Source organism: Cibotium barometz, chromosome 15, assembly GCF_041138505.1.
Source record: "Cibotium barometz isolate CiBa-2024 chromosome 15, ASM4113850v1, whole genome shotgun sequence".
Lineage (NCBI taxonomy): Eukaryota > Viridiplantae > Streptophyta > Polypodiopsida > Cyatheales > Cibotiaceae > Cibotium > Cibotium barometz.
The window spans coordinates 56460793-56486062 of NC_141060.1; the positions used below are offsets into that span (position 1 = coordinate 56460793).

Genomic DNA, 25270 nt, shown 5'->3' on the forward strand with positions numbered 1-25270 from the left:
TTAGTTCCTCGAACTCCTCTTCAGTTTCCGCTTGTTTTGTGCTGACTGCTACGTGGATACCCGGCTTAAGCCCTTGGACAAACCAATCAGCAACAAGTTGCATAGAGGGTTAGGTTTGTTCTGCCACTCTTTGCCTCAAGCTTAGCAGCTTTGTTGCATAAGCTTCCACATCCATATCCTCTTGTCGGAGCTCTCTCATTTGATCACAGAGTTGAGTTGCAGACTTTATTTTATGGAATCTTCCCAGAAAAGCAGTCATGACCTCCTTATAGGTCTGGAAATGGTTGTCTTGATATCTTCACACCCACACGGTGGCTCTGTCTTTGAAGGTATTCATGAAAGTATCTTTGCGAATTTCACTCAGCTCTGGCTCTTCCACATCCCGAGGTCTGGCCACTTTCTAGTATTGCTCAAACCTCCTCACATGTAGATCTTCATCTTTCCTTTTTTCTCCTGAGAACACTGGGAAAATTTTGGCTAATGACGCTAGGGCTCCCTTGAACCTTTTCCGGGGGTTTTGTTGTGGTTGTTCTTCTTTGTTTTGCTGCCCCATCCTTCTTGGGCTTTTCGGATCTGGACTGTGCCCGGCTTCTCGCTCTTGGCACTCCTTTTCTTGGTCCAAGTTGTGCCTGAATTCTAACACTTCTTCTTGCTCGTGCGAGGTTGTAGAAGTTTCAGCACTGCCTTCTTGATTGTAACGGTGCGAGGCACTCCCACCTGCGAGCTTCCTAGAGGGTCTCTTGGAAGGCATTACTTTCCACCATCCTTAGATCCAAGAACATGCATGAAGCATGCTTGAAGGTGGAAGTTGTGTGGTGAGAAGCTCTCCGTATTGTCTTCTCTGGAAAGTTCCTTCCATGCTATGGTTTCTCCTCAGACTTATTCTAAGAGGACCTACACTTTCCTTTGGTTGATGGTGCAAAATGCTACTCAACAGAGGTTTTCCTCAGCACTCCATCCACATCCCCACCCCCCTTATATTGTTTGTATATGGGCTCCACCGATCCATGATGATTCATAGTTGTATCCAGACACATGCACACTTTTTCTTTTGTTTCTTTTCTTCCGATGACCGGAAGAACACAGTTGTATTATTTTTTGTCTCATAGGCCGACTTTGGCCTCTCGTAGACGTTAATATATCTTTCTTTCTTTCGTTCTTTCTCACTCACTCTCTCATACATAGACAGCATGTTTAGTAGAACAGAGACATTGCAAACTTAATCCACATAATGTAGAGAACAACTCAGAACAACAATTTAATGGCAAACTTGCTCTTAGCTATATTCCGGAAGCATTTCAGACTAATACAGAGCAATTGCCCATTACAGACTTAACATATCTTGAGTACTATCACTATAACAAGCCTCATGATGCAACTGTCAACTTTCAGTTGAGAGCATACAACGACTGCACCCTTCATAGATTCCTCCTATCTGAGCATCTATATCTATTCATGCCTAACATTGCATTATCCTTCGGCACTATCTGTGGTAACGAGTTGCGAGTCTTCTTGTTCTTGACAACGGATCTCAAGTGGTAACAGTTCGCCACCTCCACATGTGTGATACCGAGGTGGTGCTCACATGGGGAGTGTGTTGCCGGCGCCTTTTGCCACCACTAAGATGTTGGGCGCATTAACGCTCAGCCACACCATTTTGCTGTGGTGTATAAGGAGTATTACATTGATGAGAAATACCACGTGACTGCATAAAACCTATAAACTTATGTGACAAATATTCCCCCCCTCGATATGTACGCAATGTCATGAGCTTATGGTTGTAAGCATTTTCAGCCATAGGGAGAAACTCTTGGAAAACTGAAAATGCATGTGATTTAGCTTTCAAACCATACACCCAACAAAAAGGAGTGTAATCATCAATGAAAGTCATAAAGTACAAATATCGTGCAAAAGATGGTGCCCTCATAGGGCCACATAGATCACTATGTGCGAGCTGCAATGGCCGAGTAGCTCGCATAGTGCCATCCTTTGGAAAGGATTGACGATGCATCTTTCCTAATATACATCCCTCGCATATGTGCGTGTGTGGGAGCTGCATAGGTGGCAACTCATGAACCATAGACTGACGTTGTAAACGCATAAGAGAAGGGAAATTAAGGTGACCAAACCGAGTATGCCATAACTTAGTGTCACGCGTAACCTGTGATGTGGAAGCAACCAGAACATCATCATGAGAATCACTACTCCTGTCATACATGTCAAGCATGTAAAGGCCATTGCGCAATGTAAGTAGCAACTTGTGGAGGCATACTGCCATACAGTGAACCCATGACACTGTTTGGTGTTACAAACCCTCGTGTTTCGAGCAGCAAGGTTTGCTACACACACAAGGTTAGAACAACATAGAATGGTCCAGGCAAACTCACCACCCAACCGTAGATTGCATTTAGAACTCCCTCAAGCCAGGGACTAAGGTTCCAATCTCTACAAGCCAAGCCAGTTAGCCTTGGCAGCCTATACCACCAGAGCCTATCCTAAGGCACCCTAGGCAAGACCTCCTGTGAACCGCCATGTCCATGGCAGGAGTAAGACTACTCTATCAACTCTCAAGTACAACAATTTTTGACCTCGATAACCCAAAAGTCATTTATATAGTGACTATTGCCGCCATAAATAACTATCCAGTCATAAATAGCCAATAACCATGGATTATCAATAATAATGAAACTTAGCCACCTATAACCTGCATGCAACCTTCCCTTGAATCTCAAGGCTCCCTAACCCTACCCAAATTAGGACCTAATCCCAAGGATAAGTGTTAGGTACATAACACCCTTGCATTCTCTTTTATGATCCATGATACTTGATTATATCTATAATCTGCCTTTTTTCTTTGTATCAAGAGCCAGCTCTTCTCAAATTTCTCACCCACCTAGATATTCTCTTGTTAGAGGATGTACTCACGCAAGCTTAATTGTGTGCCTTAACAACAATCCTGAATGCTAAGGGTTTCGTGATTGCAAAGTTCTGTAATTGCTGTCGTCATGTTGCCACGTACTTCCAAAACTGTATCAAAGCAACTTGACCAGATTGCTTTGAAGTAAGGCAGCTGTACAAGGAGTGTGGTGATGACATAACTAAGTAAACTCTGGTAGTCTCATCATACATTGAGTTGCAAGCCTCCAAGTAGTGCCGCTTGCAAGATTGGCCCCTTATGTCCTTGCGAAGCTAGCTTTCTATGGCTGTATTGACAGCAAAAATAGAAGTGATCATCTGTCTGGCACATGGATGAGTCAAGAATATGTAGTCCAAGAGAAACCATTGTGTCAGCCATCGTTGAGCAATTCAATAGGGTGAAAAGCAGTCTTAATTGCACTAAGGTATCTAGAAACCAAAAAAAACTCTTAGTATTTTATCTTTTATTTTTCATTCACACATTAAGAGTTTTTTCATATGGAAGGAACTCTTTTCCTTGCAAGTTTTGTTTTTACCTGAATTCATTCAATGGTGCTGTACACATGCATAATCAAAATCTCCTTGTAATGGGCTAGGCACTGACTCCGTCAAGTATTAAGACCTCCCGATCCTTGCACACAAAATGGCAATGTCATTCACAATTGAAAAAATTATTTTCATACATGGCAAATAAAAAGCCGCTTTCACTTGTTGGCGAAGGGTTCTTTCGGGAGTCGTCGTTTGGCGAAGGCAATCAAGATGCCAAGCACAACGAAAGAGCACTCGACATCATCGGCCTCAGCATATTGGATGGATTCATACTGGATGTAGACCTCACCAAGACGTCTAGAGAAGTTGGGCTTATACAACATCTAGCTAGCATTGGATCTAGGGTAGAAGATGATGATGGCATGGCAATGCTTCTCAATAGCTTGCCGCTGTGCTCAATCTCCGGGCTCAATCTAACGGCTAACTCTGGAAATTGCAACTCTCTTAGATGAAAATAGGAGATAAAGAAACCTTAATTCTTCTAAACCTATTGTTGAAACTGATATTTTTTAAACCAGTCATTACAGTGCAAATCACAAGCACTTAACAACAAAGTCTGTCCTTTTTGTAAGAAGAAAGGGCATCTTGAGAAAGGATGCTAGAAAAAGGCATTTGATCGACAACAATCAGGTGAAGCAAACTTTGTCCAAGGAAGGTATGCAAGATGCCAGCAGTAAGGGGGAGTGCCATGGGACTCTTTGCTCTTGAGGTGGTGATGGTACATGTGCTTGAGATTCCTATGGGAGAGCATGACAGTATCACTTTGGAACAAGCTCCAGTGGCCATTATACATGTAGCATACAATGTCTTGTCTTTTGTTTTATGAACCTCCCCTACTTTTTCCATTGAGAGGGAGGTTAAAATTGAGTTACTTCACAAATGCCAAATTGTGTCGTTAGTAGAAGGGCAAATTATATCTTCAAATTGAAACCATGTAAAGGTTAGAATGCTAGGCATCCATGGGGAGGTGGAGAAAACTTGGGGAGTGATTGTAGGGAGAGATGTTTTAGGAGCAAATCAAGGAGAGGAGATGGAGGCTAATCAGGAGGGTTATTGGGAAGATAATCAACAAGTTAATTACAATGTAGCTAGCCTATTTCAAGGCGCTATTTCAAGGCGCCTTTCTATTAGAAAATCTGCGCTTTTTGTGTCTCTTGTGTCAACCTTCAGTTCAGTGTACTCCCTTGCAATCTCTTTTATGATCCGTGGTACTTAGTTATACTTATAACCCACCTTGATTGATTTTTTTCTAGATGCTTCCGTACAAGCAATGCAACCCACCCCATGAGAAGGGCACTGCAACATGCAAATGCAAGGCGAGATTTATCTATCTACTTTTAAGGGCGGAACTTTCCTTGATTCTCTCAGCTTGTCAGATGACTGATCTTTGACAGCCTTTTCCAGACCAATGATTAAATTAAAGCAAAACAAGCTCTCATTTCATTCGTTTGATTTGTGTAAAATTCTTTTTGCTGAACTAGATGTGTGAATGCTTTTTCTATGCATTGTGCATTGTGTAATAGAGACAGTGATAATGTTTTTTTTTTTGTATGTGGGTGCAAACAAATAAAAAAGAGTGGAAGAGAGGAACACTTAACTTGTCCAAGTAGTCATGAAAATAGAATAATCTGATAAAGTTAAACCTGTACAGAACTTTGCACAGAATAGCAGGTCTTGAAGGATCATTGACCTCCATGCAGAGCCTTCTTTTATCTAAGGCTGCAGCCGTTAATGGCTTGATGAAGTGTGATCCACTACCAAATGACCTTGAAATAGAGAGCTCCAGGTGTTTGGAAAGTTCTGAAGAGGATTGGCTGTCTTCTCAAAGGCGTTTTCAGAAAATAATAGACCAACTAGATGTGTTTTTGGTAGACCAGAAAGTGACAGAGTTTATGGAGGCACTAAAACAGGGAGATATTCTTTGTGAAGCATTCTCTAAAGACATCCCTGCACACAAGACCAAAGATTTACAAACAGCCCTTGCAGACAGACGTTCTAAGCTAATCAAGCAATTGATTGGGACTACGAAAAGGATATCTGTTCATGGTTTTGAGGTTCGCACTGCAATGACTGCTCTAAATCAGCTTGGAAAGGTTGTCAAGGGACATGATTTGTTACTTGATTTGTACCACAAAAGGATTCAGTATGGTGTCAAAAACTTGCATCCATGTGGGACACTCTTTGGTGGATTGTACACTGCAGCCCTTTCACAGTCAGTGTTCTCTGCGATTCTAGAGGCAGTCAAAAGTTCATTAGCAATTTTTGGAGATCATAAAGATCTTGCTTCTAAGTTGGTGCTTTGGGCCTACAAGGAGACTGGAGATCTGATTAATCTTTTGAAGAGGCATGTTTTGCTTGTCACAGGTGGACTACACGCTGCAGTAGAGTGTGCATGGATTGCTTATGAACACTGTTGGTTGGTGGAATCCCAAGGGTTAACATTGTGTCCATTTCTATGCAAGGCTCTAGGCCCAACTATGATGTGCATATTGCAAAAAAATCTTGAACACATACAGGAAACTATAACATCTTTAACTGCTGCTGATAATTGGGCTCTTGAATATAAAGCAGGAATCTCTAGACAAGTATCTCAAAGGATTCTTTGCAGATCTGGTGATGCTAAAGTAAAACATTTGCTTGAGTCACCCCAGAAGCTATCTGCTAGTGCATATCATCTTGATATGCTAGCTGAGGTGAATTTTACAATACTCTAAATGTAAATTTCATTATCCTGTTTAGTCCTTGACTTTTATTAGGTTAAATGTTTTCCCCATTGTCTCAATATAGTAATTGGGAGGATCTCTACATCAATTATTGACTCGTGAGTGCTCATCCCTCTGATCCTTTTGTGATACACCTACGAGTATGCAGTGTACAGCCGGACATCAGATAGCAGCCGACAGGCAGAGTTGGACAGCCAGGTGACACGGCACACTGCAATGTGGCACTGCCATGTGGCAGTGATGATGTGGTGGTGGTGATGTGGCATTGATGATGTGGGAGTTGGGTACAGGTGTTCGACACCAATACTACTGGCCAACTAGGAGCATTGGTGCGTCAATATATGTAGGTAGCCAAATCGTCAAATTCATCTTTCTTCAGTGTTGGACTTCATAGACTATTTCTCTGTAGGTGAAGTGCAAGCTAGGAGTGTACAGGTCACAGGGCTGTGATTTGACGTCATTTTCGGCTACATCTTGTAGTTGAATTTCAGTTGTATTATTTCTTTCTTGTACATAATATAGAGCAGTAGATAAGGATTATTGCATGTGTGATTCCGTTGCACTCTTCCTATTATGTTTGGAAAACCCTAGCACATAGGCACAAGTGTTCTACAGTTGGTATTAGAGCCTGGGGAACTTGCAATTTTTTTTTTCTTTTTTGGCACCCGTGTGCGTTGACTTCTTGGAGTAGAGCACTTAGATTCCAAGAGTGCACAAGTTTGGGTTTGGGGAAAGTGAATATTTGGGTTCTCTTCCTCGGTTATAAATTAAGGTATATTATGTGCTTCCCTTTCCCACCAAACCCTTACCTCATCACATAGGCTGAAATCCCTTGATCACTTGATATTTGTCATGGATTCACAATTCATTGATTTGTTTCTCAGCATGAAGGCATCCATGGACACACAAGCAGCTAAAATGGAGGCTATATCTGTTCGCTTCGACAGGATGGAGTTGGCATCTTGAGCACCTAGGATTCCAGATATGGAATCTATAAGGGTCCGTGCTTCGGAGAAAGTGTTGGATGATTCTGAGGACACAATGGCAAAACAATATGGAGGATGTACCGGATGAGCTTTGCTCCCAATTTGACAATCATCATTCTACACTTGCGTGTAGTCAGCACGAGGGACGCCATTCGCGTCATTGACGGTCTCCTTTGCAGATCCCTCTCCACTGGATTCTCCGGACAATTCTTCTTGCTCACCTTCACCGGCCTGACGTCGGGGGACTACTGGCTTGTTGATCTCTTCCTCCTTGTCCCATGAGGAACGAGCTCAATTATTGAAGCTTTTGAAGCCTCCCAAGTTCACAACAGGAAGATGGACAGAGAAATCGTCACCAATTGGACCTGCGAGAAGGCTGCCACGTAGGCAGCAACAGGTGGTTCGCATATTTTTCAGCTTCATTTGGTGCGTACGGCTTTGACGGGTGTGCGACTCTCTTGTGGTGGGAATACCACCTTAGGCATCACTTTGTGACTTGCTGGGATGACTGCCACAAGGCGGTCTTGGAGTAGTTTATTCATGTAGAATACTAGCCTGATCTGAAGAAACAGTGGGAGCGTTTGATGTAGAAACACGGCGAATTGATAATCGACTATCTCGTTCGTTTCTAGAAGCTTTTGCTCATGCTCCCAAGGATCGTTTGGCGGTTAGAGCAGGTTGAGCGATTTATGGATGGTGTGGAACCAGCCTTGCACGCAAATATTCGTGCACATTGGCCCAATGATCTTTCAGATGCGTTTCGTCTTGCTACATCCTCGAGATGTGGGAGAGCTTCAAGTCTCGGACTCAACAACAGGGGCAGCAAAAAGGCAAAGACAAGGGTAGCCAATCCAAGTCCAAGGATGATAAGGACAAGGCAAGTGGGGGAGCCTTGGTGACTCGCCTCACCCTTCAAGAGTGTTGCGCCAAGATGGCTTTTGGATAGTGCTTTTATTGTGACTCCATTGAGCACATCACGAAGGATTGTCGGAGGACCTTGGAGGAGTAATATGAGGAGGAGGCTTCTTCAGAACTGGAGGATGAGTGTGAAGGAGATGCATGTGTGTGTGTCTCATATTTTCTCATTTCTTTGGTTGGGCACACACCCAAGGTGCTTCATTGCATCAGGTCATAGGTACTTCAGCTAAGTCTCTGAGGGAGAGTCTTCAAAGTTTCCGTTTGCATTGAGTGGAGAATCTTTGGTTTTTGTTTTTGTTTTTCGAGCCGGGGTCAGAGAGCAAGCTGGTTTTGAGACTCGAACAGAGAAACGCTTTGTCATTAGCTTCATGGCCTCCAGTCTTAGAGGTGGTTTTGCTACTTCCTTAATGGAGAATCTTTTGCTTCAGTTTTTGGGGTCATTCAGGAGCACTATTCTCACTTACTGTTTGCTTTGAGTGCAGTATCTACAGTCTTTGATGTCATGGAGGCACCACAGGAGGACATGTCATCAGATTTGTCTTCGCCCTGGGAGAATAGGCGAGTTGGTGTATCTTCACTGTTGAAATAGCAATTTGTGAGGGTACAACGAATGTAGAGCAAGGGGGAGAGCATGCACATTAAAAAGGAAGAAGAAAGAAAGGTGAAGTGAGTGGTCAAAAAGGTAGCACATGCCAAGGTGGCACTGGGAGTGTGAGCATTTACTGACACATGGATGGCACAAGAGTGCATGCATCTTGTGGACAGGCTTCTTGAGAGTGTAAAATCATGTAATTGGGTTCCCTCATGAGAGAGCAATGCAATGATATTATCTATTGTGTGATTAGTCTCTTCATTTTGTATGAGGTTTGTTTATCTCTTAATCTTTAATTAGTTTTCTTAACGATTGAATCACTATGAGCCTTCCTAGGTTCCTAGAATTCTCACATGGTATCAGAGCCTCCTAGGGTTGGTTCTTAGCATGTGATTAGAAGCCTTTATTAATCAAGTGGTAAGGGTTAGAATCTTCATTAAGAAGATATTTTTCATTTTAAGATTTTGGTTTCCCTTCTTTTCATTAGGGTTGAGGTCTAGTAAGAGACATTTGTGAACATTGTTAGGGAGGAGAAGGATTTTTCCACTTATCAGCACCAAAGTGTTTCACCGAAGCTGCTCTTTGGTCCCAGCTATGTTCTTGGCTGTGAATTAAGAGAGAAGAATAAGGAGCAAAGACTGTTGACGACAAAAGGGCAATACCTTACCGACTCATCCATTGAGGTCATCTCTTATCCACAAGCAAGCTCGCTCTACAAAGAGGCAGTGTACATTTTCATGGCCTCAGCTTACAGATTAGAAACGTTAGCCTTCTCAAAGGCGTTTGTTTTTGTGGTGAACAAAATCCTAAGAGATAAGGTTTCAAAACATTATCAATTTGTAAAAGTTTTTGGTGTAAAGGGATTTGGTTAAGAGTGTATTCATATGTGCACTTTCATTTGGGCTTTGGGTTCTCCATCAGTTTGGGTTACATCAATTTGGGCATCATCGACAATGGTTCTACATTGGCACTGTCTTTAGCATTGATCATAATGTTTTGTACATCGTCTTTTCATGCTAGGAATTTTGGGATCATATGTGATTGGGGTAGTAAAGCTTCTGAAATAAATGTGTTTATGTGACTCGGTACCTTGCCCATAATTTTATTTTGAAAACAATGTAACCTTTGTAAATGCCACCAATATGAGTAGGTAAAGTCTCGACCATGAGTCGGAAAAAGATGTAACCTTTCCTGGTAATGTGGACGCGTGAAATAAGTGTATGTATGTGAGAGAAAAAGAAGAGCTCTCGGGAAAATCTTGGAACATAGCCATTGAGTCATTCGTAAACAAGAAGACCAAGCACAATGTCTTTTGAGTCTGAAGCGAAGATCAAGCTAATACACCTAGCAATCAAAGGCTGCTAAAGGCAGTGAAGAGAAAAAGGACATGGTTTCTCACCCCTGGTTGTAACCTCATCCTCACGTGTGTAAAGTGTCAAATCAAAACCAACATTGTAGCCCATAGGGCAAGCTGAGACGGACCACTTCAGCATATGGCTAGGAGTGGAGGTCCAATGTAGCATGTTAGGTAATAGATCCTTATCACATTTAGGGGGAGTGTTGAAATAGCAATGCTTGAAGGTACAACAAGTGTGGAGCAAGGGGGAGAGAGCATGCACATTAAAAACGAAGGAGAAAGACTAAGGGTATGTCTTGAGCAAGAGGGGAGAAGACCTTTTATGTGAGGGACTGCAGCAAACAATGCTAGCAATGAAAAAGAGTAAGGGTATGCCCGGCTATATATATGCCCAGATGTAGGCAGTGGACCAGCTCACGACTAGGAAAAAAGTGCCCAAGACTCCATAAAGTGGGAATAAATATGGGAAAAATATGCGAGGGGTGACCAGCCCCTCTAGCTAACATGGTCAGCCCTAGAGGCCTGTCTCAGGTGTGGCTGATCCTTATAGGGCCCAACGTCCGGTACAAAACCTAGGGCCAGGTCCATCATCCCAAGGACTAGAAATGTCTCACCAAAGGGAAAGGGTCTACCTAGGCCCTTCACATCAATCCGGTCCACCTATATATCACCAATACCCACCACAAGGAGTTTACTGTGGGTACCACATGGGATCACAAGGGGTACATGCTAACCCACCTATCAGACAAGGGCCTCCAATGGTATATTATTCTCCTAGCTCCACTCCTCCACCAACCCTTCCTCAAACTACTCCTGCTCCAGCCATGGCAGGAATAACACCAGAAATGTTGAGATTAGCCGTGGAAATAGGGAGGGGGGTGACTGCGGGCATCGTGCCCCCAATACCAGTACAACCTGCACCTGCACCAAGATTAGAGCGGGATAAACCCGCTAACATCTCGAAGCTTATCACGAAATTTGATGGGATTGGAGATCCGATTTCACATTTGGAGATGTTTAATCAAATTTGCGAAGCCTTTGGCCATGTAGAAGATCAAGTCAAGGTGAGTGCCTTCGGCCTCACCCTTGATGGCAAAGCAAGCCAATGGTTCAGGTCCTTGAAAGCTGAGGACAAGGCCTTCTTTGAAGCCTTGAAAGAGGCCTTCAAGGTGGGATATTCTGGCCAAGGCACCAGATGGAGCCCAGTGGAGCTATTGCACAACGTCAGACAGAAGGAGAAACCATTAGAGACTACATCAATAGAGTCAGATATCTCCACTCACGTTGCAGTGCCAGAGACAAGTTCTCTGACAAAAGATTAATAGGGAGATTTCTTGAGGGTCTTGATGACGTGCCCTTACACAACTCATTGTATGCCTTGGGCCATACCTCCTTTGAGCAATGCTACATGAGTGCTATGGATTTTGAGGACAACTTCAAGGGAACACGTTCCCGAGAGACTTCATGAAGGCACATCAGAAGCTTCTTTTAAGACCACCAGCACAAAGCCTGATGGAAAAAGCAAGGAGTCCACGTCAGGACAACATGTAGAGCAATTGGCCACTGCATTAATGCAGCAAACGACCCAGCAATGGAGAACCGGCCAAGGTCGGGAACGAGGAGGTCAACCTCATATCTATCCAAAGAGGGAGCTTGTATGGTGCCCGGTCTGTCGAGCTAACCATACCAGCGCGGAGTGCCCACATCTGAGACCCCGTCCTAGCGTCCACTGTACATATTACGTAAAATGAGGCAATCATGAAGTCTCCAACTGCTATCATTAGAAAGCTACTCTAGCTCGAGCTCTACCTTAGGGCTTGCTAGCCAACCCCAAGCAACCACTGGCTTTGCCAGCACTAGCACTCCATAACGCACCTCAACCAGGCCAAGAAGTGGCCCAAAGAGGAATCCTTAGGGTGCCTGAAATGCCCTTACCACCCTCGGTTCTTCCACCTCATTCCCCACTGCCAAGAGTTGCACTAGTTCGTTAGCTAACCCTGATTGAAATCTGCGAAGATGGGAATGAGAGGGAGATTTCGGAAGTGTCCACTTATGAAACCCTAGAGCCAATAAGCCCACCCTCTCAAATCTTAAGTCACTATGTTATGGAGGGAGACCAAATGTACCCGCTGTACTTAGCAGCCCCCATGCTGCGGGCCAGAGACATGAATAGGATGGTTAAACGACAACCCATACAGTGCTATGATTGTGCAGGACCTCACCGAGTGGCCGAGTGTCCCAATAGGAAGGGGATGGCAAGTACCTCTGTAGGTGCTCCCGCCTTGACTCCCGTGTGTGTTGGGTGTGGTATTGATCACATGTATAAGGATTGTCCGCTAAGACCTGGAACAACAAGAAGGGCTCACGAAGCAAATCCGAGCTCAGCCTTAACTTGTTGAGTGTTAACGACGGTTTCATCAGAGCAGTCCCACTTAACGCTGTAACTAGATTGTAGAACAAGCAGAGGGCCGCAACTCACGCTTCAGTGGAGGCATCAACCTCACAAGATGAGGGCCAAGCTAGTGCCCTTGATTAAGCACGAGCGACTAGGCGCTCAAGAAAGAAAGCCACTAAGATTGGCAAGGGTGAGAGCCTGGTGGTTATCAAAAGCAGTTCAGAAGATGGCACGACAACTCATGCGTCAACTTCTTCGTGTGAAGAAGACTTACTACGTTGTGTCGCCCGAGCCAACGAACCTATTGACACGCACCAACTACCGAAAAAGCTCATTGAATATCCTAACCTATAGAGGAAAAAGAAAGACTCTTGGCAACCCAAGAGTTGGTTAGGAAATGCCAAGTGCAAATGGAAGATGAGCCTCCTATAACCTATCTTTAACCATGGCCATCGGTTTTAAATCAGAGACTTGCGGAAGAAGCTCAAGTATATCCTGGAGAGCTCCAAAACCATTCACCCCCACAAGGGCTGGCAGAAGTAGCAGCTCCCACCGTAGCAGCTAGCCCCCAACAGGGAGACAGGGTGGCCGAATATCTTATAAACCTAGGGGATGGCCATCTCAGGAGAATGAGGAGTGAAATCCCTGTTCCCATCCCTTACACTCAAAAGAGCTTAAGACCAAGCCAAACCAACCTTCCTCGCGGGACCCCAACTCCAAGAGACATTGCAGGTCTCTCCTCTTTTCTCTCTTTGCAGATCCAAATCCCTATTGGCACCTTGCTCCAAGGTAGCCCGAGTTTATGGAATGATCTGAAAGACTGGATGGAAGGATGTCTCGGGGTAGGCATGCACGAAACTATGGAGCCTGATAGCTCTAATGAATCCGAGGAAGAAGAATTTCTTATACCCCATAAGGTAATTGGCACCCTATGGTTCGAGTGAATAAGCTTGGACAATACTTCGAAAGAGACGAAGTCAATGCGGCTTTACCGATAACCTTCGATGGCCTCCAAGTTATAGCAATCTTGGATGGAGGAGCAGGAGTGAGCATTGTTACAAAATAATGTTGGGAAAAATGGGAAGCACCTGCCTTGGAGACACCTCATTATTGGTCAAACTTGCTGATGGAGCCATAGCTAGACCCATCGGTCTACTGAGGGATCTTAAAATTAAGATCTTGGGAACTACTTACCGTCACACGTTTGTGGTGATGAATTTTGGACGTCAGCCAGTTTCTTACGACTGCATCCTTGGCAGACCATTCATGAAAGAATAAAAAATGATTCATGACTGGGATACTGACCACATATACATTTGGAGAAAGGACCAAACATTCAAGATCAATCTACACACGTGGAAGGTACACCCTATGAGCGGAAGACCATTGGTAGAGGACTCTGTCACAACAATGCGATCTACTACTGGAGTCCATCTATGCCAGACGTGCCACAAGACACTTGAAGATGAAAAGGATAGTGAAGGATATGCACCTCTTCCAGAGTCGGAAGACTCTGAGACCTAGATGCATATCCTTTCTACCTTGGACATTTTGCCTAGACGCACTGGCACAAGGTTTGCTACAGCAGACAGACAGGAGATTACATCTCTATATATGCTTAGTTCAGCATACTTGCCCAATGCCGAGGATTGATACCACTCATGTGATACTGTGGACTTGGCTTTCCGTTGGGACTTGCTTCGTGTGTACATGCCCAGAAATGCCTGGAGGATTGGTGTTCCATTGGGTCTGGTACCTCGTGTACTTGCCTGGAGCACGTCTATTTTGGTATAGTTTCATGAACGGGGATTGTCCATACCAATGCTGCATTGCATAGCATCTTTATGTGCTTGCTTACAATTGAAATTGCATGTTGTTTTCATGCTTGCCTGACCAATTTGTAGTTCCGGGTAAGGGGATGTCCGTCTGTGAACCGTGCATGTGAAACTGTCTGCTGACATGGCTATGTGGCATGTGATAAGTGGTAAGTATTGGTCATAAACCTAGCCTTAGGAATTAGCACTAATTTATAAGTGAGTGTGTTTACACTTTATGAAGTTTTGGGCGACCAAAACTCACTTATAAGTTATGACCAGCCTTGTGTTTGCTGTTGGTTCTAGCTTGCACCACAAGGCACTTGTCATTTGTACTTGACACCTAGAGTGGACAACTCACCATATCTCTCTTTCCTCTCTCTCTAGAAGTAGGCACCCCGGGGCCTTCATGAGGCCTCTTTGGCTGTATTTTCTACACTTCCTCCTTCCCAATTCCATATCCAAGCTTGCTAGTGTGTTTTCCAAGCTTACAAGAGTGTTTCTTGGTGGTGTTCACTCTCCCACACATTCCCAATGACTGAAATTCAGCAAAACAGCTCTTATTTTTGCTGTAATTTCTGGTCTTTTTGCTGAAAAACCCTAATTTCAGCCTTTCTTTTTCAAGCAGGAGGGAGGAACCGAACTCCATGATCACATACCGTGTGTATTGTTCTCTTGTCCTACGTGTTCTCTTGCAGATTGTTGCTACCATGTGTTGGTGGAACAATAGAGAGCAAATGGTAGGGAACATGGGCACTTGAGAGGGTAGTGTGAGTTGCAAGTCTATACCGACAACTACATTGTTTGAAATAGTGTACTCATATGCATTGGTATGGAAATCTGGTCAGAAATGCCCATGACACTATGTACTTGATTCTCCCAGGATCAATATACTTTATTTGAGGGAGGGGCCGGTGGTTCTGGCTCATTGTGCATCTCTTGTCAATTCAGCAAATTACTTCTTGTATTGAGTATGTTGTCCGTTAAATCTTGGTGTATTTAAGTGTATTGATTAACATTGTGTTCAACCAAGTTACAACTCCACCAAATGGTGGTATTCCTAGTTTAGGAGATACCCAGCACTTTGGGTGATCCAAAGGGTCAAGTGCTCCTCATATACAAATAGGCTAGCCCTAGGACTTCCCAAGGTTACTGGATTGATTGTCAGTGGTTTTCTTACTTTGTTACCTCTGTGTACTCATGGTGCAGTGAGTCTATTGTATCACACTTTCATAAGGAGGTGCTTGGGTGTTCCTGGTGTACTCGTGTGTTCTGTCATGTTTTGATTTAAGTTGTAATAGTGTTCCATACCTGTGGGATCTTCCTTTGGTTCATTGTGTGTGTGTGTGATTAGTGGAGAGAGGTAGAGAACTTGTGCTTCTCCCTAGTTTGTGTGTAGACTCCTGAGAGTATAAATACTGCCTAGAGTATAACCTCTTTTGTTGTGATGTAACTGGTGCTTCCACTTAGTGTACGGGCAGCCAAGTCTGCTACATTTGTATCAATAATTCCAAAACCACCCTCATGCTTAGCTAGAATGGTAGTTCTCCAGGAAGAGATCAGATGAAAAAAAGTTAATCTCATGTTACAAAACATGGCCTGAGTTGAAAACACAAGATAGAATCTAAATTTTCCTGACTTTCTGACCGCTACCATTTTTAAATCATGGTCAGAGATGATAAATGCATTAAATGCAATTACTATAGTCTCTAAAGCTGCAACTTACAAATGCTGAAGCCTGTCAAAGGTGTCCATGATGATATATGGATTAAAAGTCATATGATTCTAGGAAGATGCTGTAAATAACTATAAAGTTTTTTGGATGAAGCATGTTTGGTACCCTGGGTTTATACAAATGTTTTGCTTGGAAAAGGTAAGGCTTTCAGATTGAACATGACTTGGTCTTAATGTTTCAGTGCAGAACTTTGCATCAGACAGTGCACCTCTATCAAAGATGCATATGGGGGGTTCAGTCGTAGATGGCCTGGCATGTCTTTTCAACTCCTACATGCAGTCACTGTTGAAGGCAATGACTGGTGGTAGTATTGAAAACATCAACAATAAGATAGGACGAGGTCATCCAGTGGTACAAAGTGCTGAAACATTAGATCAGCAGATTGCCATTCTAGTGAATGCAGCAATCCTCACAGAGGACTGTTTCCCATATGCTGCACTCATGGCTCTGACAGGAGGCCAGATCAATTGTAGAGAGCAATCACTCATGGATGATGGTTGTTTTCAAGACTTGGTGATCTGCAAATCCCGTTTACAGCAGGTGGTCACAAAAATTCAGAATCGCTTTTCTGAAATTCAAGAAGAAGGTTTTCTCAACAGATTTTCTTCTAAGCTGAAGTCTGATGTGTATACAAATTTCGGATGGAGCAGTGAAGAGTCTACTACTCAATCCAGAAAATGGAAGCCTTCAGCTTTCTTTGAGGTTTGGAACTTTTTTCTTTTTCAATTTGGATGCGCTTTTTCTCAAAAATGTATATAAAACAATCACATCAAAGTACATAAACTGGATGGCATTGAAGTAAAGCATCTGTGTTACAAATCTATTAGCTGTAGAGTGTCACATCTCTGCTAAGTAATATTGCCCTTTTCTTTGCATATCCTCTACAGGTAGATTCTGTGCAAAGCTGCTATTAGTGCCAGGAATTTGATGAAACTTTGTGCCAAAGGGCTGTGAGATGTGGCTTGCTGTATGGTAGGTCATGGAGACTATGAGAGCTTAAGGACTACACGGCTTTGCATCTAGTTCTTGCATGTCAAAAGATACATGGTTATGGCTTCAAAAAATGTTGTGAGCTTTTTCCATTACTACACAACCCTTTGGTTTAAGTACATAGTTGTCTCTTTGGAGACTTGTGCCCAATCCCTGTCTAGATCGTTAGGTGGTTGAAGCTAGTGTGAACCATTGGATTCATGTTTGGTTCTGGTGTTTCAAAGTGCAGCCATGTTCTCGTGGAGGTGAACATGGAGGCTGGGCAAAGGCTGGAACTTATATTACTGTCCAGGCAGAAGCAGGTCTTTGGCCTTTATCTCTGGTTTCTCCTAGGGTGTCTACTCTAAGGAACAAGATGTGGTTTTGTTGATTTAGACTATAACATAAAGAAAAGTACTCTGGTACTCTGCCCCACAATGGTTTAAATGACATTATGGCTGTCTTTTCGTAGAGTTTAATATAATAGAGAAAACAAAAAGCTAACTCACTGCCATTAATACTTCAAACTAGAAGTAGATGATATCTGCCAGTGATATCGTAAGTTCCTTGCTGTCCAAGCCTCAATTTCCCTTCATGCATGTATTAATTATTACTGTTACCATATCAACGATAGCTGTAAAGACACAATATGGAGTATATAGAAAAGGATGAACTCTATGCCTGCTAGGGTTTTGCTCCAATCAATAATATCGATAGGGTTTGGCAGAGCACCTGAAAAAATCCTATCACGTCTTCGCTATTATTGACTTGTGTCACATCACATTCAAAACCTAGTTGACTGTGTCTGCAGTTTTTGTCAACCGATATGTTGGTGGTGTTCCCTTCATTATTTCCCGAGTATGGTGGATCCACTCTGTGATTCCCAGAGCACATTTACACAGGATGTGGACTTCAGTAAGATCGTAGGTAGTATCTGATGGGCTCCTCTTGGTTTTGGTGAGCTGGGGCCATATAGATCACATGTGATCACTCTCATCCAGTGGCAAAAGCTGAGAGACAGTAAGTTATGTACTAGGGGAGGGCTCTTATGTGTAGATTTGCAGAAGTTCGAGAAGAACAAAAAACAGTATGACCTTGTTTGAGGCCTAACAGGGGTTTTAAGTATGGGTTTTGCAGCTGGTAACTACTAGTACCTGTGCTATGTGTTGTCCATCTGGTCTCCCTTTGTAGGAGACATTCCAGTGGCCTTAAGTGAGATTTGGGATACAGAACACATGTTTTTGGCCTTAATCACCGTGGTTAGCTTTGTATCCAGTCCTAAGAAAAATAATCAGCCTCCAATAAATGAGCAAGGTCTTCTCGTTTTGGGAGGCAATGAAATGGATCAAGGTGAGCAATTAAATTTGAGAGGCATATGACCAAGAGGTCTTCAATTCTTCTCTTTTGAAGAAGATATCTTTATGCAGGAAAAAGAAATACAACTGCATCATAATCTGCATAATAGCAGATTATTGCCATCTAGAAAGGTGATGTACAAAAGAGGGGAGGGATGGTCCCTCCTTGGCTGGTTGCTCTTGGAGGGAGGCTACATACAGGGAAGAGGGAAGAGGGAAGAGCCATGCTGGTGTCCTGTCGTGCCAAACAATGCCACTGTCCCAATGGGTGAGGAATGATCCCAGGCTCCAAGTGCGCAGGAAGGATGCTCAATGCTCACACATGACGTGGGAGTTTCCTTGTAGACACTCCTAGTGGCCATCATAGTTGCAAACATTCTCGAATGCAAGGCTTTGCAAACGTTTGCAAACGTTTGCAATTTGCATCCCTTTGCAAACTTTACCTGCAATTTTTTTAACACTTACGAATTGGGCCACTTTTGGGCAGTTTTAACATAACGCGTACACTTCCGCTCCCTGCGCGCTGTCGACCAGCACTACACGCCTACGCTCTTCCGCTCCCTGCGCGCTGTCCAGTGTCGACCAGGCTCCAGCAGCGAGCAGTGAGCACTACACGCCTACGCTTTCTGCTCCCTTGCGTGTCTCTACTCACCCACAGGCCACAGCGAGGCCCAGCCGCCCAAGGGGCTTCCGACCCGCGAGCTTCCGACTCCCGAGCTTCTCTCGAGTCTCTACTACCGAGTGAAGGACTTCCTGCCTTCAAGCCTTGGAGATTTGGGAATGGGAAAATCCTCGGGACCGGAGTGGGAATATGTAACCCGCTTGGAAAAGAAAGGAAGAGGGATGTATCAGTGCAGGTGTAAATTTTGTCCTCATGAGTGGATAGGTGGGCCTTTGCGAATTCGTGCTCACATCCTAGCCATTTCAGGGCACGGTGTGGACAAATGTGAGCATGCCCCAGAGGATGTGAAAGATATATGCAGGCGATTGCATGTCAAAGCTGACCCTATGTATGATAGAAAGGCAATTGATGATGCGGTGGGGGATTTGGGGGATGCTGCTCAGGATGTATCAAATGTGGCAGCTTCAATGTCAAATGTATGTGGTTCTTCTAGTACATGTAACGAGGCAGTTTCTGCAAACAAAAGACAAAGAGTCTCTAAGGGTAGCCATTCTCAAGGAAAATTGGGAGCAGCATGGCAATTGCAAGCAAGAAAAAATGCAACAATTACAGTGCGGCGTTTCTTCTATGCAAAGGACATTGCTCATTGCATAGTGAAAAGTCCGTATTTTTTGGATATGGTCAAAGCCATTGGCGAAGCTGGAGCCTCATACAAGCCACCTTCATATGAGGCATTGCGTGTTAAGGAGTTGAGTGATGAAGTCAAATGCATAGATAGAGATTTGCTTGGCATAAGAGATAAATGGAAGAAATATGGATGTACAATTGTATGTGATGGCTGGTCCGACACCAAGAAAAGGCCAATCATTAATGTGCTGGCATCATGTATTTATGGCAGTGTGTTCTTAAAAGCCGTTGACACAAGCGGTCAATCGAAATCGGGAGAGTTCATCTTTAATATCCTTAAAGATGCTATTCTTCATGTTGGTCCTACCAATGTTGTGCAGGTATGCATGGACAATGCATCAAATTGTGTGGTTGCGGGAGAGCTTGTCGAGGCTCAATGGCCTCATATCTTTTTTACGCGTTGCACATGCCATTGTTTGGATTTGCTATTTGAAGACATTGGCAGCTTGACATGGGTTTCCCCCGTTCTTGAGTGGGCAAAGAAGATTGTGAAGTTTATAACAAGGAAGCCAACTCTTTTGGACATGTTTCGAAGGTACAGCAAGAAGGAGCTTTTAAAGCCAGCAGAGACACGTTTTGCTTACACATTTATTGTATTGTCAAACTTGCTAGATGAGAGAGTCTACACTGGCTTGAGGAAGATGGTTGTAAGCGATGAATGGACAAATGCAAAACAGGTGAAGAACAAAGTTATTGGCTTGGAGATTACAAGCAAAGTGTTAGAGACAAGATTTTGGCAGGATGCAAGACAGATTGTGAAAATAATGGCACCCATTTTGAAGATTCTTCGCATGGCTGATAGGGAGGGAGCCACCATGGGATTAGTTTATGAGCTCACAGATAGGATGGTGGAAAGCATACAAAAAATGACAGGTGTTGATGAATGCAAATTGAACCAAGTAAAGGCTTTATGTGTTGACCGTTGGGACATGATGCACTCTCCTCTTCATGCCACAGGCTATGTATTGCATCCAATTTGGAGAGGCAAGGGACAAGAAGCAGATGAAGAGGTGCAAAATGGATGGATGACATTTATTGAGCGTTATACGCATGGAGATGTTGTTGAGCAAGGTGCATTGATGGATGAGTTGGATAATTACAGGTCATTGAAGGGTACTTTTTCTCGCCCACTTGCTCTAGATGAAAGCAGAATGCATGAAGGGGTAAAGTGGTGGGAGTCTTTTGGTGCAAGCACCCCTAAATTGCAACAACTTGCCATTCGAGTGCTTTCTCAAGGAACTACATCTTCCCCATGTGAGAGAAATTGGAGCACTTTCTCACTCATTCATACCAAAAAGAGGAACAAGTTGAAACCTTCAAACACTGAGAAATTTGTATATATACATACCAACCTTCGACTTGTTTCCAAAATCAAGGCAAGAGGGTATGAGAAAGTGGAGGTAACTTTGGAAATGATCAACAAGGAGAAAGATGATGAGAGACTTGTTTCTTCACAAGAGGCTCGTGAGTCTATGGAGGATGAGGAAGAAGAGGACATGCATGCAGTTGGTACTGAGCAGGCTGAAGCTGATATTGTTGAGACAGATGAGGATGCTACTTCATCTTCTTCCTCTGAAGAGGAAGATGATGAATGATCACGATTCACCATGTACATGACCCCTCACACACGGGCACTTTTTACCTTGGCTGGACAAGGGTTTTTCCCCCGTGTGAGCACACTTCACTTTTAGTGTGTTGGGCTCTTTGCCTTGGGACTACAGTCTAGTACTCTGACTTATGTACTTCACTCTTTATGCGATAATATGAGTATTGAGTACATTTCCAGCACTCTTGAACATTCTATTTATGCCCAAAAAAATTAATTTTTTTACCTGCCACGAATGCGAATGCATCCACCCTCAATGCATTCTTTTGCAAACTCGGCATTCTCGAATGCGAATGCACGAATGCAAAGAATGCTTGCAACTATGGTGGCCATAGAAGGTGTGAATTATGCATGTCCAAATGAAAGGGAAAGAGTCCCGGAGAGGGATGGTTGCACCCTTGACATGCATTGCGCATGCTAGGTGTGTGTGGGTGGCGATGTTGCTAATGAGCTTCCATCTCTGGTTTCTGGTAAAACTTCTGTGGCTATTGATGGTTGTGACACAGTAATGCAACAGCCTTAGCGCGAAACCTGTACCATTGTCCTCGAGTGTATCACCAGGCCTACCTCCATTGCCCAGGCAATGGTGCCCCAAGCAATGAAGCGGACCTTCTGTGTGTCTGTCCATCGTGAAGAGGTGAAGACTCTGCCACCAGACCTACTATTCCTTCCGGCAATCGCAAAGGCAATGATGCTATTACTTCTGTGGATCCTCACACAGGCAACATTTTGAAGGGCAACTTGCAATCGCTTGGCGTACACAGACGAGAAGCTGATGGCGACCAGGAAGAGCAGCTCCAGGTGAGGGCGGTCGCGATGGCAGGCAACAGAGGCTTCGACGGTGGAGCCGTTTCAGAGGTGGCTGCAGACGACAGCGTGAAGGTGGTAGTAGCCAGTGGAGGACATGACAGAAGAGGCAGAGAATAGACGCACCAGAGGCGATAGCCCACAGGTGGCACTGTCAGCAGCAGTGAAGTGGCGTCAACAGCACACGTTTGGGCAGAAAACCTCCAGATGGAAACAGTGGTTGTATTAGGTAGCTGTAGGCGACGCTAGAGGATCCTGATAGGTTGAGGAAGCGAGAGAACCTGGCTCGGATACCATTTGAAGGTACAGGGCCTAGGTTAGGGTTTTGGACAGCCCATGGCTATGGTGGGTGAAACCACATGGTGGGGAGAGAGAGAAATGAAATGAAATGATATATTAACATCTCTAAGAAGCCATAATGGCCTATAAGACCAAAACAGTGAGTACATCTGAAGTTGGTGTCTCATCAAAGAGAACAACTTAATGAGACTAAAAAGTACAATAAACTGATTGTCCTACAGTTATAAGAACAGAACTGTAAGACTCCGAGATGATACTGAGTAGAAAATACTGTAGAACACTGAAAAATGTATATCAGGTAGATCCATGTATGCTGATCAGTTGAAGTGTTGCCCTCTCGTTAGATCAAGTATCTCCGCCATGGGGCTATCTAGAATGGAGAGGTCGTAGAAGCGAGGTAGGCGCCTTTGATGCCGAGCAATAATGGCTCTGATCTGGCGATGGTGAGGATTCCGTGGTCGGGATCCTGGTGGGCGTGGCCGACGAGCACGACATAAGATAACTGCTCTATCAGTGGTGACTCCCTGGGAGCGTGGTCGGTGCCCTGATGGCCCAATGGAGGAGGTATCAGGAGGTGTGTGGGCTGGGTTGCTAGTGCTAGTGCCGAAGAAATCTGTCAGGGTCCTCTGTCTATCTACATCATGGCTCGGCCTCCTGTCTGCCAAGAGGGTCTCTCTTTATCTCCTGAGCGCTCAAGTAGAAACAACCCCAGGCATCTTTGATCCTCAAACTCCATGACCCTGCGTAACGGCCCAAAACCCTCTCGGAAGAGGTAGTGATATCTCCCTCGGATCTCATAATAGATTGTACATCGGCAAATGTAGTGTTCCTCTGTCTCTACCTCCTGGTAGCATAGCTGACAAATGCGGTCATCCAAGATCTGATGCACATATCGTCCTGTCTCAATCCGCAGCTGGTGTGATGAGGTCTGGATCTGTCCAATGGCACAACGTATCCCATGTGATAGGTGTACCTCCATGTACGCCAGGCGGGTGATAAAATCATCTGGTGAGAGGTGTAAAAAATGGCTCTTGTAATGAGCCATTTTCGTGCCTAAGGGCTCAAGGGGGCTAGTCCATGTCCTCTTTGTGTCCACTCTGATGATATCCATCCTGATCATGCGGTTTTGCTCTGAGCGGGTGAGATCCAAAAATGGACAATCGAGACTGTACTGAAAGGGTGGTAATGCCTCTATCCGCAAACCATGATCTCATCTGAGTGTACCAGCAATGAGTATCTCCATCCTTTGCCAACTGTATGGATGAGATCAATGTCAATCGGGAGTACCTCTACTGAGGGAGCTCCCATAGCCGCTGTAAAAAGGTAACTGCCTGGAATAGGGCCTTGGTTACTACTAGTGGGGCACTCAGCTCAGCACGAACAATCTCATGTGGTATTGATGACTTGCTCCGAATCATGCAGGCAATCATCATAATCAGTGGTCTCTCCATTTGCCTCCATCCCTCATTTCTCCCTCTCTGAGATCTCTGATGTATACTGGGCCCCCAAATTGGAGCTCTGTACAGGAGAGTCGGTGTGACAAGCGTCCACAATTTGGTGCGTGGCTTGTGAAAATGTATGTGTGCACACTGCCTCTCAAGTGCCCCCAAGGCTGCATGCCCTCGAGCTAATCTAAGTGCTGCTGCCTCCTTCAGGGAGAAACGAGGTCCTGTGAAAGTAACTCCCAAGTAGACATATGACCTGACGTACTCTACCGGCTCCCCTCGGAAAGTGAACTGAGGCTCTGATCTCCTCACCCATGCCTGTGTGGTGTTAAACACCACAACCTTGGTTTTCACAAGGTTCATTGTTAGGTCTTTATCTGCACAGAAAGCCTGTAATGCTTCCAGGTGTCTCTGTAATCCCTCCGGAGAGTCTAAGATTAGAACAATATCATCAGCATATAACAAGATGGGTATCAACACCCTTGCTAGGCATGCCCCTGGGCCTCCCAATCTGTCTACATAATCAGAGACCGCATCAATGTACAATCCAAAGAGGGTGGGCGATAGCGGGCATCCGTGCTTCACCCCTATCGTGCTGGTCATCCTATCAGATAGTCCGCCTGGAGCTCGGACTCTACCTGTCACAGACTCATACAAAGCATATATCCCCCACTGCTTATCCTCGGGTACCTCAATGTCATGCAATCTGTGCATAAGCCCGGCACGTGGTACGGTATCGAAGGCTTTGCAGAAGTCCACAAAGCAGCAGTATATCCTTCTCTTCTATGCCCTGCCCTCTTCAATAAGTGCCCGAGTGCCCGAAGTGTCAGTATGTGATCCAAGGTAGTAAATCCTCTCCTGAAGCCAGCCTGTCCATGTGCTCGATGACAATGCCTCTCTGCCCATCGGCTTAGGTCCGACTCCAATATAGAGCCATATAGTTTGGCCAAGTAATGACCAATCATGATCGTCCTGTAGTTACCTGGTACCATGGGGTCCCCACTCTTAAAGAGTGGTACAATGATATGCTCTGTCCAGCTTGTCGGGAAACCCTCACAAATGGCACGATTAAACACATGTACGATGAGCGGAGCCAAAGTGTCTCGTGCATATGAGAAGTGCTCTCCAACTAGCCCATCATGATCCTATGCCTTTCCATTCTGTAACGTGTCTATCGCATCTATCACCATCCGCATAGTAAAAAAGGTGTTGCTAGCCGGCCTAGCTCCCAGTGGAGGGGGGGTGGGGGGATGTCGTGGTGCATCATATAGCTCTCTAGCATAAATATGCCATGCCTCAGGTGCAGTAATCGGAGTACTAGGGTGTCTCTCCGGAAACATCTTCCATGCCCTCTTGCTGTCCTTCCCGAGGAAGAGTTGGTAGATCTCCTCTAGCTTAGCCAGATAGGCTCGTTTCTTCCTCCGCCCACGGCGCCAAAAGATCATCCTGGCCTGTCTATGCGTGTGAGACCCAATGGCAATCTCACGCTGTAGC

General features: G+C 44.5%; 1 protein-coding gene across 6 annotated transcripts in view; it reads left to right on the top strand.

Moving 5' to 3' along the window:
• Window positions 1-25270, top strand: part of LOC147631447 (exocyst complex component EXO84B-like) — a 72082-nt gene that overhangs the window by 19334 nt on the left and 27478 nt on the right. For 4 of the 6 annotated variants that reach the window (XR_015267588.1, XR_015267587.1, XM_086809844.1 and 1 more), the window contains exons 3-4: window positions 5117-6158; window positions 16172-16687. Coding sequence is in view for 4 of the 6 variants with exons in the window: in XM_086809844.1 (XP_086665970.1) it covers window positions 5117-6158; window positions 16172-16687 (1558 nt within the window). In the remaining 2 variants the exon portion in view is untranslated. Of the gene's footprint in view, window positions 1-5116; window positions 6159-16171; window positions 16688-16872; window positions 17070-25270 lie in introns of those variants that run through there. The other 2 variants (XM_086809847.1, XM_086809845.1) reach the window with 2 other exon arrangements.